Raw genomic sequence first — 19,368 nt, forward strand, 5'->3', positions numbered from 1 at the left:
GGAAAGTCTAAGTCTGACAGAATGAATTTTCACCTCTTCCAGAGCTTTGCAAATGCTAATATGCCCAGGAATCTTATTTCTGGGGATCTTATTAAAGCACAGTTTCTGACTCAGCAGGTCTGGGGGGGGCCGAGTCTCTGCATCTCTAACAAGCTCCCAGGTGATGTCGAGGATGCCGATGCTGCTGGTCCGCCACCCGCACTCTGCACAACAAAGTCCTCCTGACCCCAAACTATGGTTCCATTGCTCGTTAGCAACAGCAATCTCGAGTGATTCTAATGACTGCAATATTCTCTCTCCCGATAACAACCAGGCCGATTCTTCTAAATCAGTGGTTCTCCAATGGGGGTGGAGATGGCCCCCAACAGAAACGGGCAATGGCCAGAGACATATTTGGTTGCCAAGTTGCACAGGGGAAGGCGCTGCTGGCACCTATGATAAAGGCCAGGGGGCTGCTAATATCCTACAATTCACACACCAGCTCACACCATGAGGAATGATCTGGTCCCACACGCCTTCAGTGCGGAGATGGGGAAAATATGAAGCGAGATCTATCAATTCACCCCAAGACTATATAAACCCAGGTTTGGAAGTGCATCTTCAATCCAACATTGTTCTTTCATAGGCTAGTTCAGAGGCCCGGGGAGGGGAACAGATTGGCGGGAAGAACTGGATGCTGTATATGGGGAAGGGGTCACCAGGTCATAGTCCATATTTTGCTTAAAATTAAGCCCATGTGGGGGCATGTGGGTGGCTCAGCTGGTTAAGCGTCTAACTCTCGATTTCAGCTCACGTCACAATCTTAAAGTCGTGAGACTGAGTCCTATGATAGGCTCCATGCTCAGCAGGGAGTCTGCTCGAGATTTTCTCTCCCTCTCATCTGCCCCTCCCCCAAATCATGCGCCCATACTCTTTCTCTCTCAAATAAATAAATCTTAAAAAAAAAAAAATCAAGCATATGTGGTTCAGTAAGCCAGTGAGTGACCTACTAAGCATTCACCTTTCTATGGTTTTGAGCAATTTAAAAGGAACACAGTTCTAGGTAATAAGAGGACCCAAAGTTTAGACCGTAAGTTCCCTGAGGGCAGGGCTATATCAGAATATGTCCATCAACAGAGCCACAGCTAATCTAGCACAATGAGGAGGAAGGGAGATACTCAGACATCGTGAGGAGCTCTATGGATTCAAAAATTAGTGCAACTCCTTATGTGCTAAACAGACACAGAGATTAAACTACTCGCTCACGTGACATGGCTTATTCAATGTTGTCACCACAGACATTATTACTAACAATGATCTATGCTAAGGCAGGCATGGTTTTGTAGAAAGAGCATGGGCTCTAGAGTCACACAGACCTCAACCCAAATCCAGGTTCTGACTCCTGTATTATGTGACCTGAGATAAGTGAACAGAGTGCAGTGCCCATATCTATAAAATGGGTATAATAGACAAACCATAAGTGACTCTTAATCTCACAAAACAAACTGAGGGTTGCTGGGGGGAGGGGGTTTGGGAGAGGGGGGGTGGGGTTATGGACATTGGGGAGGGTATGTGCTTTGGTGAGTGCTGTGAAGTGTGTAAACCTGGCAATTCACAGATCTGTACCCCTGGGGATAAAAATACATTATATGTTTATAAAAAATAAAAAATTTTAAAAAAAAATGGGTATAATAATCCTGACCTCTGATGGAATTGTTTTGAAGTAATACAGTGGGCTGTATTTAAACACCTAGTGGTTAGCGCACTACAGGGGATACTTAACCAATATCTCCTACCATATTAGGGACCAGAGTAGAAACCCAATAAGTCACATACTGCTTTCTTCTGCACACCACAATATATAAGGAGCTCACCTGACTCTAGGGAACCACAAAATCCTCTCCCTTTCATCCCCCAGCTTAAGCAACCACAGGACTGAGCACCTGTAGTTTCATGAGGTCATTCGGAGCCTGGTAGTGCGCAGTGATCATCAATGACAAAAAGGAGACTTAGCAGGGCAACACCGCAGTGTTCGTCAGCAAGGGAGCATCCCCAGGTCACTCGCTACCAGTGGAAATGAAATGTACTCTCTGCTAACAAACGCTAAGGACCTGAAAACTCACAGTAATTTCGCAAGAACTGTGTCTTTCTGAGAACAGTGAAAGGAAAGCAAATCAGGAAAAGCAGCCTGTGTCCTAAGTAAGAGACAATGCGAGGGCTCTAGAACATTCGCCACAGACCATCCAAGATACTTCCACAATTCACACTCGCGTGTCACTTTGTTCACTCTTGGGACATGGCAGTCTTGAATGAAAGGGACAGGCATGCTGGTTCTGTTGACATCGCTATGCCTGTGCAGGGAAGATACTTTAACAGATGTGACTAGAAAAGCACACCAGGCAGCAAAATTTCCCCACTGACAGGAGCAGGTGTGTGATGCCAGGAGGTGGGAGCATAACCACAAAAGCATGAATGAAAGAGGCGCTCCAATTGGCCTCAGCTCTCCAGAAGTTCAGAAAATCAGGCCGGGGACAAGCAGACTCTTGCACAATATCGGAAACACCACTGGGACTGCAGAGCCCAGGGCAGCCAGGATGCTTAAGAAGCCTCCTGTTGGAACCTGGAAAGCAGCCTTGAAATAATGATAATAATAAGCAGCTGAAAACGCAAGCTGACATCTGATCGTGCGAAACGAACAGCAGGGTAATGGGTGCCTGGTGACCTTTGTGGAGCAGTAACTCATCACAAAGCTTTTGACTTGCTGGGAGACTAAGCATTCCGGAACTGGGTCAGGTTCCCGGTTCGCGTGGTGTTGCCCAGAGCAACCCTAAGAGGCTGGATCCAGGAGGACGCAGATGTTCTGTCTAACCTCAGTGTCAAAGCCAAGGCATGTCCTAGTTCCCCCTCAGCAGCCACTCCCAATTCTGTCATTCAGAAATTTGCCCAGACCCTTCTTAAGCTGCATTTATGTATCTTGCCAGGACCACCTCTTGAGATAATGAGTTTTAGAAGATTATTACCTGCTGTGTTAAGCAGTACTTCCTTTCATTGGTTACAACAAGAAAAAAGAGAATTAGGGGTGAGGCAACAGAGAGGCTAATGTTGCTTTCACCAAGGGACAATCTTGTGTGTGGAAAGTGGAAATATTTAATATGTTGGAGCCATAAGGCTTTGGAGCAGCAACCATAAACTCAGGAAATCCAGTGGCTGCAAGTGTTTTGGTTGATAAAAACCACTCAACGTGCATTTATGGAAAATACGACTGGACAAAAGCATAATTTCTGTTAGAGTTATATAGTTAGAAAGTAGCATAAACAGCATGGGGTCCAGCAATGTTTTCAATCACACAACCCTGAGTTGATTACAAATATGCAGGGATTGGGAGGTTGGTGAAAAACTGGGAAATCTGCTAGGAGGAAACTCAATGTGTACTGTGGCCCTCTGCATAGTCAGGGAGGCCAACAGAACCTTCGGGAAAAGGCGTTACTAGTCTTCAGTGGACATGATGATCCTACCCACTGCCTGAGCTACTCAGCCAGGCATAGTTCCATAATTGCAAACACTCTCACTGCAATATGGCACCTTGGACTGATTCCGGGAATGGAACAGAGACATGAATGGGGAAACTGGTGAAATTGTAATAAAGTCTCAAGTTTAATTAATAGTAATGTGCAAATATTAATCTTAGTTTTGACAAATGTGGCATAGTTATGTAAGATGTTATAATATTAGGGCAAACTGGGAGCAGGGTATGTGGGAACTCTCTGTACTATCTTTGCAACTTCTCTATAAATCTATTATTATTCCAAAGTAAAAACTTTATCAAAATTAAAAGACATTTTTTAAAGCAAACATATTTCATAACAGTTTGGAGCCTCTGTACTGGGTGTTGGAAGTCCCTAAAAATCACTAAGATTTTTAAGAATCAAGATTTAAGGCAAAAGACATGAAAAGACAGTTTCAGAAGAAGACATACAGATGGCCAACAGGTGTCTGAAAAGGTACTGAACATCGCTCATCATCAGAGAAACGCAAGTCAAAACCACCACTCCACCACTTTTTGGCTAGTATCCAAAAGATAAGAGAAGGGCACCTCCGTGGCTCAGTTGGTTGAGTGAGCATTACACTCGATCTCAGCTCAGGTCTTAATCTCAAAGTCATAGGTTTGGGCCCCGCACTGGGCATCATGCCCAGCATGGAGACTATTTGGGGGGTTGGGGAGCCAGAGACAAGTGTTGGCAAGGATGTGGAGAAAAGGAAATCCTTGTACACTGTTGGTAGGAATGTTAATTGTTACAACCAGTATGGAAAACAGTATGGAGGTTGCTCAAAAACTAAAAATAGAAATACCACTCAATCCAGCGATCCCTCTTCTGGTTGTACAGCCAAGGAAAATGAGATCAGTACCTCGAAGAGGTATCTGTGCTCTCATGTTCACGGCAGCATTATTCACAACAACCAAGATAGGGATACAATCCAAATGCCCATCAATGGATGAATGGATAAAGACGTTGTGGTACACACACACACACACACACACACACACAAAGGTAATAAGAAGGAAATCCTGCCATTTCCAACAACATGGATGAACCTGGAGGACATTACGCTAAGGGAAATAATATAGGCACAGAAAGAGAAAAAATTGCATGATCTCACTTTCTGTGAAATCTGAGTTAGTGGGCACCTGGGTGGCTGAGATGGTTAAGCTACTGCCTTCAGCTCAGGTCATGGTCCTGGAGTCCCAGGATCAAGTCCCACGTTGGGCTCCCTGCTCAGCGGGGACTCTGCTTCTCCCTCTGACCTCTTCCCTCTCACGTTCTCTCTCATTCTCTTTCTCTCTCCAATAAATAAAATTAAAAAAAAAAAAAAAAAAGAACGAAAGAAAGAAATCTAAGAGTTAAATGCATGGAAGTAGAGAGTGGCATGGCTACCAGAGAGATGCAGGGCGGGGGGTTGGAAAATGGGGAGGTAGTGGTCAAAGGGTACAAAGTGGGAGTTATGTAGGATGAATAGTAAATATAAAACACAACATGATGACTATGATTAATTACACTGTATTGAATACTAATAACACTGTATTGAATACGGGCAATTTGCTAAAGAGAGTAGATTACAGGTGCTCTCAACACAGAAAAGGAAAAAATGGTAACTATGTGAGGAGATGGATATGATCATTAGTTTGACTACAGTAATCATTTCACTATGTATATGTACCTCTAATCATCATATTGTGCATCTTAAATATATATAATTTTTGCTTTTTTTTTTAAGTTTTTTTAAGTTTTGTTTTTTTTATCTTGAAAGAGAGAGAGCAAGAACACACACACAAGGACAAGTCAGGGAGAGGGCCAGAGGGAGAAGCAGACTCCCCGCTAAGCAGGGAGCCTGATTCAGGACTCTACCCCAGGACCCTGAGATCATGACCTGAGCTGAAGGCAAACGCTTAACTGACTGAGCCACCCAGGCACCTTACAATTTTACTTTAAAAAAATAACTTTCAAGAAAAAAACAAAACTCAGGCTTCAGGTGGATGAGAATTCCCTGACATTAAAAGGAGCGGGGGGGAGGGGGGAGAACAACATATGCACATGTATTAAAAATAAGGAAAAATTGGGTACCTAGCTGGCTCAGTCAGTGGAGTGTGCAATTCTTGGTTCTTGGTCTCCAAGTTGTGAGTTCAAAAAAGTCCTGTACTAGGTGTCAAGATGGCTTAAAAAAAAAAAAAAAAAAAAACTAAAAAAAAAAAGAATAAGGAAAAACTAAGTGGGTATGTGTTAGGACATGGAAAATTTAAGTAGCTAGCCACCGGAGGCAGGGTGAGTCAAATATGGGGGCAGCAAGTGTGAAGATGACCAAAACTCTGGTGACCCATTACGAAATCATAGCATCCCAAAGAAAACCAGGACCTTCTAAAAGATGGGCCTTATTTTGTTTGTTTAAATGTTTAAAGATTTTATGTATTTTATTTTAGAGAGAGATAGCAGGGGAGGAAGAGAGAGAGAGGGAGAGAAAAACCCAAGTAGATCCCACAATGAGCACAGAGCCCAATGTGGAGCTCAATTTCATGACCGAGATCAGACCTGAGCTGAGACCTTGAGTCAGACACTTAACCAACTGCACCAGCCGGGCACCCCTAAAAGATGGGCCTTGTGATGAACAGCATGGCCACAATCTACACTCACATGTATCCTCTATGGGCACAATGTAATTTACAGAACAGGAGTTACAGTTGTAAGTCCAATAAGCTAGAGCCTAAAAAACAGCCTGGAAGAAAAAGACTAGGACAAAACCAGAATTCTGACACCATACCAAAACAACCATACCAAAACAACATCAAGGTATACCAAGACTCAAAATAAAGTTACTCAGGTAATTCATCACCACTCATTGGCTCACTTGAATGAGGTTGTTAAGATAAAATCGACAAGTGCACACATAGAAAAATTAACTGTTCATTCAAGGAAACTACAGAGATACAAAGGCAAGGCAAGAAAAGACTGAGTATGTGAATAGCATCTATAGGAAACTGTATCAAATCTTTCTAAAAGCAAAAAAAAGAAGATAGCCCTGAAAATATACTGTTATTAAAAGTCCCAAACCTTGGAGATTTGGGGGTTGATGCCTGAAGTTTAGAAAAAGTAAGCAATGTCCCTTCCAGGTGAAGAAAAAAAAAAAATGCTAAGAAATATTTACAAAAAGGTAGACTATTTAAATATTTGGGCAGGTTAGAGAAACCATCACAATGGCTTTCAACTGAACAACATTGGATCATAACCCAACTCGTATATATATGACAACATGGCTCCGGCTAGAAGCCTGAAGCTGACGCCTTAGAAATGGATTTCACTTCCCACCTCCCCTCACTCACACAGACTAAGTGCTTTCCTACTGGCTCTCCTCTGCGCTAATCACTGGGTTGCACTCAATCAACAACACGTCCAAAAATAAAAGAGTCTTAACCACAACAACAAAATCACCAATTTGTTAAAAACAAAACAACCCAAAAAACCAAGCATTTTGGATTTTGTTGATAATAAATCAGATCTCCATTTTTAATGAATTCCAATTGTACTAACTGACCCCAGAGTGACATATGTATGAAAGAATGACTCCACTGTGCACCTACGGTGTCGATTTTACAAGCTTGAGCAAAGACAAACATTCTAGAGGAGAACGAACGAACCCACAGAGACATTTCTAGTTTCTGTGCAGGCTTGGCCATTTGCAGAGCAAGCTGGCACTTTGCCTCATTTGAGTCTTTTTTCCTCATCTGTGAAGGATATACCTAGGTCTGCTTTTCCTCTGAGAAGAAACTCTGTCAAAGCAAGAGACAACCCCTGAACCCCCATCAATCCTTACCTCTAATTTACTGAGGGATGATGTTCGGAAGGCCACATAAGCCCAGAGTTTGACAAATGACCCTGTTCTGTGCAAACAATTTTAAAGAAGAATTACCACTTACCGACAGCTCCGCCATTAGCCTTTTTTACCCCCTGTGGATAATTAAGGCCCTTATTTATATAATTTACACCACCTTCTGTGGGCCAGAATAATTTCCGATCATTCTTAAGTGTTTACACTGAATTCCAGCCCCAGAACTGAAGGACTGCGGCTCTACTTACAGTTACGGATGTTATCCCAGTCAATTTTAGAGAAGAAAGGGTGGCAGCAAAGGCCTTCAAACTTCAGTCTCTCTTTCTGGCCACACAGCAAACTCTGAATCAGATCAAGTAATTCACTGCTAACTTTGGGGTCATCGGGAAACTTCAAAAACCGCTATTGCAAAAAATAAAATAAAATAAGCATTTCCTTAGCCGATTCAGCTTCTCATGTTCTAAAGTTAAAATAGTTCTCATATATGCAAGTTTCTCTTTTTTTTTTTTTTTTCTTTTTTAAAGAAGGAAGTTTTGTGCCCTTTTAACTTTGGACCAAAGGCATGTTCCCAAAATAAATGGCCTGTTCACATCAATAGACCTCGTTCCTTTACAAGGGTTCAATATCCTTCATGATTTGACCCTGCTCCTCTCTGTCTCTTGTAGCTGTACTCCCCATCTCGCTCTTTGCTGTCCAACAATGATGAGCTATTTAAAGCTGCCTGAACAAATCATGCTGTTCTCTCTGCCTAGAACACCCTCCCCATCCCGCACCCTCTTCCACCGGATCACTGCCCCCCCCATTCCCTCTGTAATCTACTTCTGCACAAACACAGTGCACTGTGATTTCTGTGTGATAACAGGGAGAGAGGACAGACAGAGCCTTCTCCTTGCTCATCACTGGAAACCCAGGACCTAACCGGGCCTAGCGTAATTCACTCATTACTGAACGAGCAGACTGAAATGAAGGAGATAAATTGGACCCAAGAATCATCTAAGGGAAAACTTCCACTCCAGAGGAGACTCAAGAATAACAAGTAATATATGTATGTATTAAGCATATGAAATATGTATTATACATATGAAAATATGTATTAAGCTTTCCAGAAAGAGGAGATTGAGTTAGAAAACCTTGTGAGGTCTCTCTTTTCTCCTTTCAGTTGAAACTAAAACATACATATTTATCATATCCTTAAGAAATGGATTTAACATACTGGAACGTACAGTTATTAGAAAATGGTTTTTATGCTACTTTATATATAATCCTGTAATTCTAATTCCTAGCCCCATTTGATTTTACCACCGTAGCTGACAGCTAAGAGTACTGAGAAAGAGCACAGCAGACTATCCAAGGAAAGGCCTCGAAGCTAGACTGCCTGCTACTCTAGGCAAATTACTTAAACATTTTGGGCTTTGGTCTCCTCATCTGTAAAGGCAAAGAATATCTACCTCTCACATTGTTTAAGGATTATCCAAGTTAATGAGCTATATTTCAAGTCCAAGACTCAGTTATTCCCTTAATAGCACTGAAATCAAAATGCATTTTATAATCAATGAAATATGATAGATTAATTAGCAAGAGTTTTTCTTTTTTAACGGTACCTAAAAGAATGGCGTAGGCTTACAATGACTGGCACCTGGGAGTCAATGAAACACAATTTCTAAAGCGTTTAGAGCAGCTTTTAACACTAAGTGCTTTATAAGCACTTGCTATTGTTATTATCCAGCATTGCTGATTTATATTACAAAAGTTCACTCAGACATTTTTAAATGACAGCTCTCCGTATTACCTTGGAATCTACGAATGGCTCTTTACCTGGAAATTCATGATGTTATTGAAGGTTCTGGCTGAGGTCCCCTCAGTGAACGGGGACCTTCCGTAAACCATCTCGTAGGCGATCACACCCACCGACCACCAGTCACAGTCGAGACTGTAGGTGCCTTTCCCATCCCCATTCAGCACAGTCAACACTTCAGGGGCCATGTAATCTGGAGTCCCAATTGGGAGCTTGGCATTCACCTGGAAACCCATAAATAAAATGAACACAGCAAACTTTCAATTATTCTCAAATAGACTGCCAAACAGCCACATTTCAGGCTGCAGGCTGATTTGCCACTGATTACTATTCTCCCAGGCACTTAAACCTTCTGTCAAGTGGCATGCCATCAGGAAATGCAAACGATTTACTAATTAAATTTAAAAAAAAAGAAGAACATGATATAATCCAAAGGCAAAAGGGCAAGAGTTGTTGATGATATACACCCTTTGGTTACACAAATAAGAGTCCGGTATATAACTAGGACAGAAGATGTCTTTCCTGATACACGCTACCCAGAGCTTCTCTTATGAAATCAGCAAAATGATAATAAATCCTAAAGATTAATCTATAAGATCTAGCCGTTATTGAAAACCTGGCAGCTAGCTGGGGCAAAACAATATTTGCAAACTCGTTGTATCTCAAGCTTAAATATCTGAAATCAACAATCCTACTTCGAGCCACCCACAGGAAAAGAGATGATAAATATCTTCCACCAGAAGTCCAATGTTAATGAGTTCATTTTCCTCACCCCCAGCTCCTGGTCCTATGGTTCCCTTCCCAAAGCTCAGAAATCCAGAGCCCTCCAATCCAATGGCACTCAGAGCACCTGACCTTGGCAAAGAAAGGCTAGGACAATGTAGTAGGTCTTTTCCTAAAGCTAAATATAACCCATTTGAAGAACTGTCCTTTCTTCTAAGAATTTGTCCTTCTGTTTTAGTGTTTATATGTCCTTTGTTTCTCAAAATGATGTTGATGAAAGGTTTTCTACCCACCCCCCCCCGCCCCTTCCTAGACAACAGTCAGCCAGCAACCCTTTCAGCTTTGAAAATTGTTTTGAAGTCTTATTGACCCATGAAATGTAAAGGCTAAGAATCACCTCTCTGACTTCTTCCCCATCAAACAGAAAGGGCCTGATGTTAGTCGTATCTGTGTTAACCAATAATCCTACAGTTGTCCAATAATCCTGCCTTTTGAAAGGCTTCTCTCACATGAGCAGTTACATGGGCACAAAAGAACCTTCTCCCCATTAAATGATGTTGAGCGCCCCTGAGAGATGTTACAGATTTTATAGGTATGGCCACACATCTTCAAGGCTGGGTTTTATATCTCTTCCCTAGGGATGGACACTCAAGCTCTTCCAGCCTATAACTTTAATCTTGTCCATCCCTCTGCCCCAATGACCCACGGTTGTAGGAAACAGACTCATTCTTCCTACTCTTTCTCTTTTCACCCCTTCTCTCAAGCCCACCATAGGCTTTTCCAAACCCTAAATCTGGACAGCAGTGTGATACTGGTATTCTTGACACCGGTCATCCATTGCTTTGGGCAACAGAATTTCTACTGAGGGGTCCCTGGCCGGTTCAGTGAAGCATGCAACTCTTGATCTCAGGGGTTGTGAGTTCGAACCCCATAGTGGGTATAGAAATTACTTTAAAAATAAAATTAAATCTTTAAAAAAAATTTTTTTCACTGCCAAGTACACACTGGGAAAACCTAGATGGTCACACTGCACAAGAAAGCCACAAGCCAGTGCTGATAGACAAAAATGGGGAGAAAAAAGACAATATCTGGTCTATGGGCAGCTTAAGCAGGAGAAACTGAAAGCAGCTTAAGCCATGAGAAAGCCTTGATGCTGGGGAGCCCACACTAAAACTTCTATCTTTTAATATGTGTTTAAATGTTAATGAGCTCAGTACGGGATTAGGATTAAACTACAGGGCTTTGGTAAAAACCCTCAATACTGACAATAATTTTTTTTAATATGAAAACAAGAGAAGAAAAACTAATGTCACCATTAAGTGCTTACCCTCTATGCCTAATTACCTTGCAGAACTGTTACTATGCAATCCTCAAATACACATCTTGGCACTTGTTGGGTTTTATTTTATCATCACATTGGATTGAGAATACTCCATTCTCCCTGTTTGCTGTGCACAGAGTCGAAAGGAACTCAACTGGGCTGTGTTTATCAGCATGACCCAGCATGGGGTGTAAGTCATCAATGCCTCATTTTCAAACTCATGATGAGACTTACCCAAGAGAGTCAGGTTAACTCCCTAATTCCTGTGAGGCATGTGATTATACACATTTATGTTTAGCTACTTTGTAATTTTCTAAATTTTAAGGGAAAATATCCCTAGCTTCCATCATGCACATCTCCTGCATAAAGTACATTAGGTGCTTAATAGCAATTTACAAAGGTTTTTTTTTTTTTTAAGATTATATTTATTTATTTGACAGAGAGAGAGATCACAAGTAGACAGAGAGAAAGCGGGAAGCAGGCTCCCCACTGAGCAGAGAGCTGGATGCAGGGCTTGATCCCAGGACCTTGAGATCATGACCTGAGCCAAAGGCAGAGGCTTAACCCACTGAGCCACCTCAGAGCCCCTACAAAGGTTTTTAATGACAATTTAATGACTGCTAAATTTCCATTGTTTATTGACCTCCATGCACCTTCAACCAACTGAACACTTAATGTCACACATCCTAACAAGGATTTTGCAAGATGCTTTTGCTCTCCTCTGGTGGCAATTCACAGCCAGTGTGTCTGGGTAAGATATTAAACACGGAGCCATGCACAGGGTACCATCTGACAACTTTTACTAAACTTTAGTTAATTTTCACTGTATCCACAGGGAGGAAAATACACCAGTTCAGCAGGAGGCAATAAGAAAATGACTAGGAGGGGCACCTGGGTGGCTCAGTGGTTTAGGCTTCTGCCTTTGGCTGGGGTCATGATCTCGGGGTCGTGGGATAGAGCCCCGTGTCGGGCTCTCTGCTCAGCGGGGAGCCTTATTCCCCTACCTCCTCTGTCTGCCTCTCTGCCTGCTTGTGATCTCTGTCTGTCAGATAAAATAAAATTTTAAAAAAGAAAAGAAAAGAAAAGAAAATGACTAGGAGACAGAAGATGAAGTCCTATTTCAGGAGACAGAGAGGTTAAGAAAAGAAACAAAAAAGGATTAACGGATTCTTTCACAAGCAGATGAGAAGAAAGTAAGAAATCTACTGTCTGTTTCCTCCTAATCCTCTTCCCATAAAATGCTTAAACATGAAACTATTTCAACCTAACTTTCCCCATGTGGCTACGCAGGGCAGAAACATCCACCTGCAGAAGCAGGGCGTGGAATGGAGAGTTGGGGAGGGGAATGGTATCTCATTATGTTGTTCCTCTTGAGGGTAAAGGATTAAATCTTCTCACTTCTAGTAAATGTCAAAAAAGACTATCTCCTATGGATTTTCAACTGCCCAAGGAGGCTGATTAACACTTAACATGCTATATGGCTCTTTCTTTTTCTTTTAAGATTTTTATTTATTTAATTGACAGAGATCACTAGTAGGCAGAAAAGCAGGCAGAGGGTGGTGGCGAGGGGTGGGGAAGCAGGCTCCCTGCTGAGCAGAAAACCCGATATAGGGCTCGATCCCAGGACCCCGGGATCATGACCTGAGCTAAAGGAAGAGGCTTTAACCCACTGAGCCACCCAGGCGCCCCCCCCTTTTTTCAATTACTATTTTTTAAGTAATCTCTACTCCCAGCACAGGGTTCGAACCCATGACCCTGAGATCAAGACTCACATGCTCTACCTACTGAGCCAGCGGGGGGCCATTGCTATATGGGTCTTTATTGACCATCTCCTTCCAAAGGTTTGTGTGACAGCTGAATGAGACAGGTTGGAAGATTTTGCTATTTGCCACTCGTTGAGAGTCAACTAAGGTGAAATGGGTAGCCTTAGGGCACAGAGTGAGTGGATGGCACGATTTAGCTAGACACCCAAACCTCTGGGCAGTACAGTTCCCCACTGTTTTTAAGAATGCTTCAAAGCAACATGCTAAGAAGCCTGAAATAATGACAGTGGAAAATGGAAAACCCAATAATCCCAAAGTCCCAAATGGCTAAATTCATAGATAATGTTTGAGAGTAGTAGGGAAAAGATTGATTTTGGATGAGTAACATACATGAGTTTTAGTAAACGTAGATTATATTTCATATATTTTGAGTACAAAAAAAAAACATTTAGAACTCCTTTAGGCCTATAAAACATTCTACTTAAAAGAGACACATGTTGGGGGACACCTGGGTGGCTCAGTCAGTTAAACGTCTGCCTTTCATTCAGGTCATGATCCCTGGGGTCCTGGAATCGAGTCCCACATCAGGCTCTCTGCTCAGCGGGGAACCTGCTTCTCCCTTTACCTCTGCCTGCTGCTCTACCTACTCTCTCGCTCTGATAAATAAAATAAAATCTTTTAATTAAAAAAAAGAGAGAAAGTGTGTGACACATGTTGGGATTCCTGGGTGACTCAGCCAGTTGAACGTCTGAGTCTTGGTTTTGGCTGAGGTCATGATCTTAAGGTGGTGATACTGAGCCCCACAAGGGGCAACGGGCTCTGTGCTCACTGCAGAGTCTGCCTGAGATTCTTTCCCCTTCCTTCTCTCTCCCCCTCTCTTCTTCCCCTGGACACACTCTCTCTCAAATAAAATCTTTAAAAAAGTTTAACCCACTTCCATTGATCAAAAAATAAATGAAACAAGATGGGATTGGGAGGGAGACAAACCATAAGTGACTCTTAATCTCACAAAACAAACTAAGGGTTGCTGGGGGGAGGCGGGTTGGGATAGGGTGTGGAGTTATGGACACTGGAGAGAGTGAGTGCTGTGAAGTGTGTAAACCTGGCAATTCACAGACCCATACCCCTGGGGATAAAAATATATTATATGTTTATTAAAAATAAATAATTTAGTTAAAAAATATTTTTTAAAAAGTATAATTCTATATTCATACTTGATTTCATCTAGACTGTAGATTAATCAAAAGGCCTTTTCACTTAAAACAATGTTAAAAATTCCTTGCTATGTGCTTGTCACATTTTGGCCCTAAAAGCACAAATTTCTGGAGAGGCGATTCTTCCTCCAAGAGAAGAGGAGGTGCACACCTCCCAAGGATGCAGGATTGAGTGGCTTTTCTCCTTCACCAGAATAATCAGGGGTTGAGCAATGAGCTGCAAATAAACCCGAGTGACTCTGGAAGGCTCCGCGCCTGAAGTGAAGGTTGTTCCAATTAGAAGAACTGAAAAGGGATAGTCTGAAGCACTGAAAAACAGAAACCTGAAATGAATGAAAGTCCACTCTCTCCACTTGGGGCTCAGAAGAGAGTGAGTGATTCTAGATGCAGGGATGGAACTTACTCCATTACTCCTTTAATAAGCAGAGACTTTGGATCTTAATCTAGTTTTCCAAGTAGGTATTCTTATCGTGAATACCTACAGCCGGCTCTCATTAATAAGCTGTCTGATGTTTCTCAATCGACTTGGGATGGTTCTCAACCAGGGATGATTTTGTCTCCGATGGAACCTTCTGCCATACCTGGAGACATTTCTGGTTTTCACAGCTGGAGGAGGGGGTGTTATTGGCATCTAGTAGATAGAGGCCAGGAATGTAGCTAAATATCCTATAATACACAGGATAGCCCCCCTAATAAAGAACTATCCAGGGCAAAACATCAGTGGTCAGTGTCAATGGCATCCAGAGCTGACCATGTATCTATGCTTCAATTATTAGACCATGTATCCATGCTTCAGTTTATTTCTAGATGCATGAGTTTATCAAGGTCACCCACGCAATATACTAGTTTTTGAATCCTAGATGATAACCCTTTCCATTACTTAACTTTTTTCCTGTGTTTTATTCCACTAGATTCAACAACCAAGTTTTCATGCCTGTTTCTGCACTGCCCTTTTTTAAGACATAAAATGTTTTGATCCTATAATCTAATTCTCATCGTAATGATCAAGTGGAATCGATTACAAGAACATAATGGGGTGGCAGGAGAAACAGTGCCTAGAGAGACTGTTTTTCCAAGGATCTGAACACCAAGTAAAAGTATCTCAAGTAGGCCTCCAGTCTGCCAAACAGGGAAGCCAGAGCCTGGAGTGCAAAGAGTTAACATAACCCCAAACTTTTTTCTAATATCAACCTGATAACACCTACCTTTCCTCCAAGGAACTTGAGGAAAAAAAGCAATTTTACATATTTCCCTTTATAAGTACTGAATTTTCAGAGGTTGGGAAGAGGGGCATTTTACAGAGTAACCTCCCTAACCACTTGATTTGTGCATTTTAACTAGAATCAGTATTTTACTGAGAAAGAATGAAAAGCCATGTTCCTAAAAATTTGACCAAATGGGTCAGTTGAAAAATAAGTTTTAAGATCTAAGTTGATTTTTCTATTAGACCTACCAGTGTTTTGAACAAATGACATGACAGTTCACTTCAGTATGTACCAATTTCATTAGGGTTTGTTTTTAAATCTATGTACTTTTATTTTTTTTACTTTGTCATCTTTTCCCTCAAGTATTCTTGCTCTTGATCTCAGAAGGTACCCTCTTGCCTTCTTATTTAGCATGGGAAATACAGCTTAATTTTTACCAGAGATCCAGGACTTCAGAATGACATTTTGAGCAGTTAGTTCTTAATGCCTAAGGATATCTGGTTCAAATGTGCCAGTGATTTCTTTCAACTTTGCTGAATAGAAAATAGAGATGTGAAATAAATAAGATTACAGAAGACAATCTGTAATAAGGAAAATGAAAAGAAAAACAAAAGTGAGCATTTTTCCCTTTATGCTTTAACCAAACCATAAGGATGCTCCTAAAAATGTTTTGTAGGGTATTAACAGATAGGGTGCCAAGGTCAAGCAAGTCTGGGAAATAGCTCTATGCCCCCATCCCACTTCCACCCCTGGAGAAATCATGTCATACACTCGCAGCTGAAGATTCCAAAACATCACTCAATGTTATCCCATATTTTCCAAACTTATGAGGACCACAGAACCCTTTGTAGCACAATATCTATTAAGCTATCTTAGTCCATTTTGTTACCATCTTATTTGAGTTCATTTTAGCCGCTGATCCGAAATCCACAAGCTTGATGTGTCCTGTTCGGTCAATGAGAATATTCTCGGGTTTGATGTCTCTAAGAAAATCAGGGCCACAAATTAGTGTTGTCTTCTCCATGCAAATCAGCAAGCAACTGCTAACCTCGGATATTGATTCAGCCAACCATCTCAGTGTCTAGATTCTGCTATATAGACCTCCCTATTTATAGATATAAATAATAAGCAAATATTCTGCAAAAAAAATTTAAGTAAGAAAAAGGAGGAGGAGAAGGAGGAAGAGAAAGGGAAGGAGAAGGAAAGCAAAAAGGATGGAGGGAGGGAAAGGAAGCATTCTTGGGTGTACATAAAACACCATATGAGTGAGGATGTGAAGAGACACTTTTTGACTAAGGATTTGATGGGACACCTTTGTAAATTACTAATGAGTGAGGTCAGAAGTACTACTGCATGGTCTTCCATTCCTCAGTTTGCAGGTTCCTTCTGCAAATCGAATTCGTTTTTTCCACCATATAACTCAAGGAACCCATGCAAGAGTTCTCAGTCTTATCAGCTACATTCACAGATCTTATTAGCAAACTTGAAAACGTTATAATTCGAGATCTATTTCACTGTTGAATGGGTAAAGCTGAAATGTCTGCCTCTCTGGAAAATATACTTTCAGCCAGTTGCAGTTAAGACGGGTTAAAATTTGGATGGAGCATCATTTTGAAGCTGAATTTATTCATCTATTCACTCCATTGTGGGAATTCTTAGGTGATACGGATAAATTCTCAGTACACTTACCAGAGAGTCTCACTTACCGATGTACATATCCCATCTGATGAACACTGTGAACAGCCAAAATCAGTTCGGCTAGGTAAAACTGAATCATATTTTCATCTAATTGGTCCTCATATCTATTCAAAAGTGACAGCAAGTCGCCTCCAGGCTGATATTCCATGACCTGTAGAGAATGCCAAAGTTATTAATTCTTCATACACCCCCAAAAAAGGAACATCTCAATTAGAGCCTCAAATGCTGCTTGACGCATTATAATTACAATGTCTCCACAAAGCTACCAAGATGTGGGAGACATACTGTAAGCCTTGTAGGGTGAGGTCCCTGCCCTAAGGAAATTACATCTGATACCCAAGAGAATCAATATAATGAAAGACTAATCCCAGACACCATGCACAATGTTTGCAAGGCAAGCTTGAAAAGTTGAATTAAATCCACCCACTCACCCACCCACCCAAGTCGACACCCTAGACGTTCCCTAGGATCAGGTACACACTGTAGATGGAAATTGCTAGAGGGCAACAAACCCTCCAGTATCCTTTTTGCATTTCTCTCAGCACCCAGCAGACTAGAGAAGGCAAGCAATAAATATGATACAACCTTTTCCTGCAACAGTCATCTGACCATTTCTATTAAAAATTTAAATGTGAGCATACTCTCTGACATCATAATTCCACTTCTGACAATTTGTTTTACAGGAACTTATAGTAGTTTGTAGATCGATAGATACATAGATTCACTGTAGCACTGTTTTTTTTTGTTGTTGTTGTTGTTTTTTGTTTTTTGTTTTTTGTTTTTTTTTAAAGATTTTATTTATTTATTTGACAGAGAGAGATCACAGGTAGATAGAGAGGCTGGCAGAGAGAGAGAGAGAGAGGGAAACAGGCTCCCTGCCGAGCAGCCGAGCAGAGGAACCCAATGTGGGACTCGATCCCAGGACCCTGAGATCATGACCCAAGCCGAAGGCAGCGGCTTAACCCACTGAGCCACCCAGGCGCCCCTGTAGCACTGTTTTTAACACAGGGGAAGAAAAGCCTGTGAATCACCCAAACATCCATCATTAAGAAACTGCTGAAATATGGTATATCTTAATAATGGGAGACATTGTAGATATCAAAAATGAACAGAATCAATCTATTCATACATCTGTGGAAAGCTGCCCACGATAATAAAAAGCGACATCCTATACGGGATAAAGTACAACCTCCTTTTCGTGACAAAAAAAATTACGTTTGTTAAATACATACATAGGGATAAAGTCCGGAAAAAGAATATAGGGACGCCTGGGTGGCTCAGTCCATTGAGTTTCCGGCTCTTGATTTCAGCTCAGGTCATGATCTCAGGGTCGTGAAAATGAACCGTGCCTTCCGGCTCTGCGCTCAGTGAAGGGGTCTACTTGCGCCTCTCCCTCTGCTCCCCCCACCCCCACGTCCAACGCTCACTCTAATAAATAAATAAAATCTTAGGAAAAAAGAATATAAAGTACAGCCTCAAGGAAAATGTCCGATTAGCAAAAAATTTCTTCCACTCCAAGGAACTGAAATCCTTCCTCCTTCTGATGATAACTGAGTATGATATTCTGAGTCAACAGACGGCGTTGAGGCCAATTTGCCCAGGAGGCTTCAAACCACAGCCTGGTGACTTCAGCTCTCTGCCCTTCAGTGTCACCGGCTATAGAATGGGATGGGACTAATTGTCTCACAATACTGTGCCTGGCACCAAGGAGTTCCTCCACTGCTGGTCAAGAACCTTCCTTTCTCACCCTTGGCTATGTAATCCTTCCCTCTCTGGCTAGGAGAAGCTGGGACACGTTTCGATCATCTTTGCAGTCATGTCAACCCTTACTCAATTCTCTTCCTGTCCTTTGCTCTGATTTCCCATTTTGTGAGCGATGCTATAAATATCTTTTGTTTTAAGTTGTCTCAAATCCTTTCTGGAAAGTGGCAAGATCCAAATAAACATCTTAAAAAAAAAAAAAATACTAAATCTCTCCAACTACTGCATTCCAGAAGCCAATTTTGGGATGTGAATTCTCTCCATCCTCCTCCAAACTCCTGTTTGCTTTTGGTCCAGAATTAGAAGAAAGCTCCAGTCAAGTGAGACACTGAGCATCTGCACATATCCTCAGAGGCCGCAGGCTGGCCCAGTAAAGATTCTGCCCAGCACCAAGTGAACCCCACATCAGAGACCCTTGGGGGAGCCAGGGACCCACATGTCCTCCCGAAGGGCTCTGTATCATCTGGGAGTCTCCCCCATTCACATGACATCCTGCAAGGAGCGGAGAGTCAACCAGATACTGGACAATTTG

At 41.8% G+C, this 19,368-nt stretch overlaps 1 protein-coding gene across 10 annotated transcripts in view; it reads right to left on the bottom strand.

The window, feature by feature from the left end:
- The window catches only part of CIT (citron rho-interacting serine/threonine kinase), a 167,727-nt gene that overhangs the window by 118,907 nt on the left and 29,452 nt on the right, over positions 1–19,368 (bottom strand). For all 10 annotated transcript variants that reach the window (XM_045073762.1, XM_045073767.1, XM_045073766.1 and 7 more), the window contains 4 exons: positions 17,084–17,226; positions 16,267–16,360; positions 9,172–9,375; positions 7,605–7,758 (listed from right to left, as the gene is read on the bottom strand). In XM_045073762.1, the coding sequence (XP_044929697.1) occupies positions 7,605–7,758; positions 9,172–9,375; positions 16,267–16,360; positions 17,084–17,226 (595 nt within the window). The remainder of the gene's footprint in view (positions 1–7,604; positions 7,759–9,171; positions 9,376–16,266; positions 16,361–17,083; positions 17,227–19,368) is intronic.

This window comes from Mustela putorius, unplaced genomic scaffold (genome assembly GCF_011764305.1).
Source record: "Mustela putorius furo isolate JIRA1106 unplaced genomic scaffold, ASM1176430v1.1 tig00537248_pilon_pilon_pilon, whole genome shotgun sequence".
NCBI lineage: Eukaryota > Metazoa > Chordata > Mammalia > Carnivora > Mustelidae > Mustela > Mustela putorius.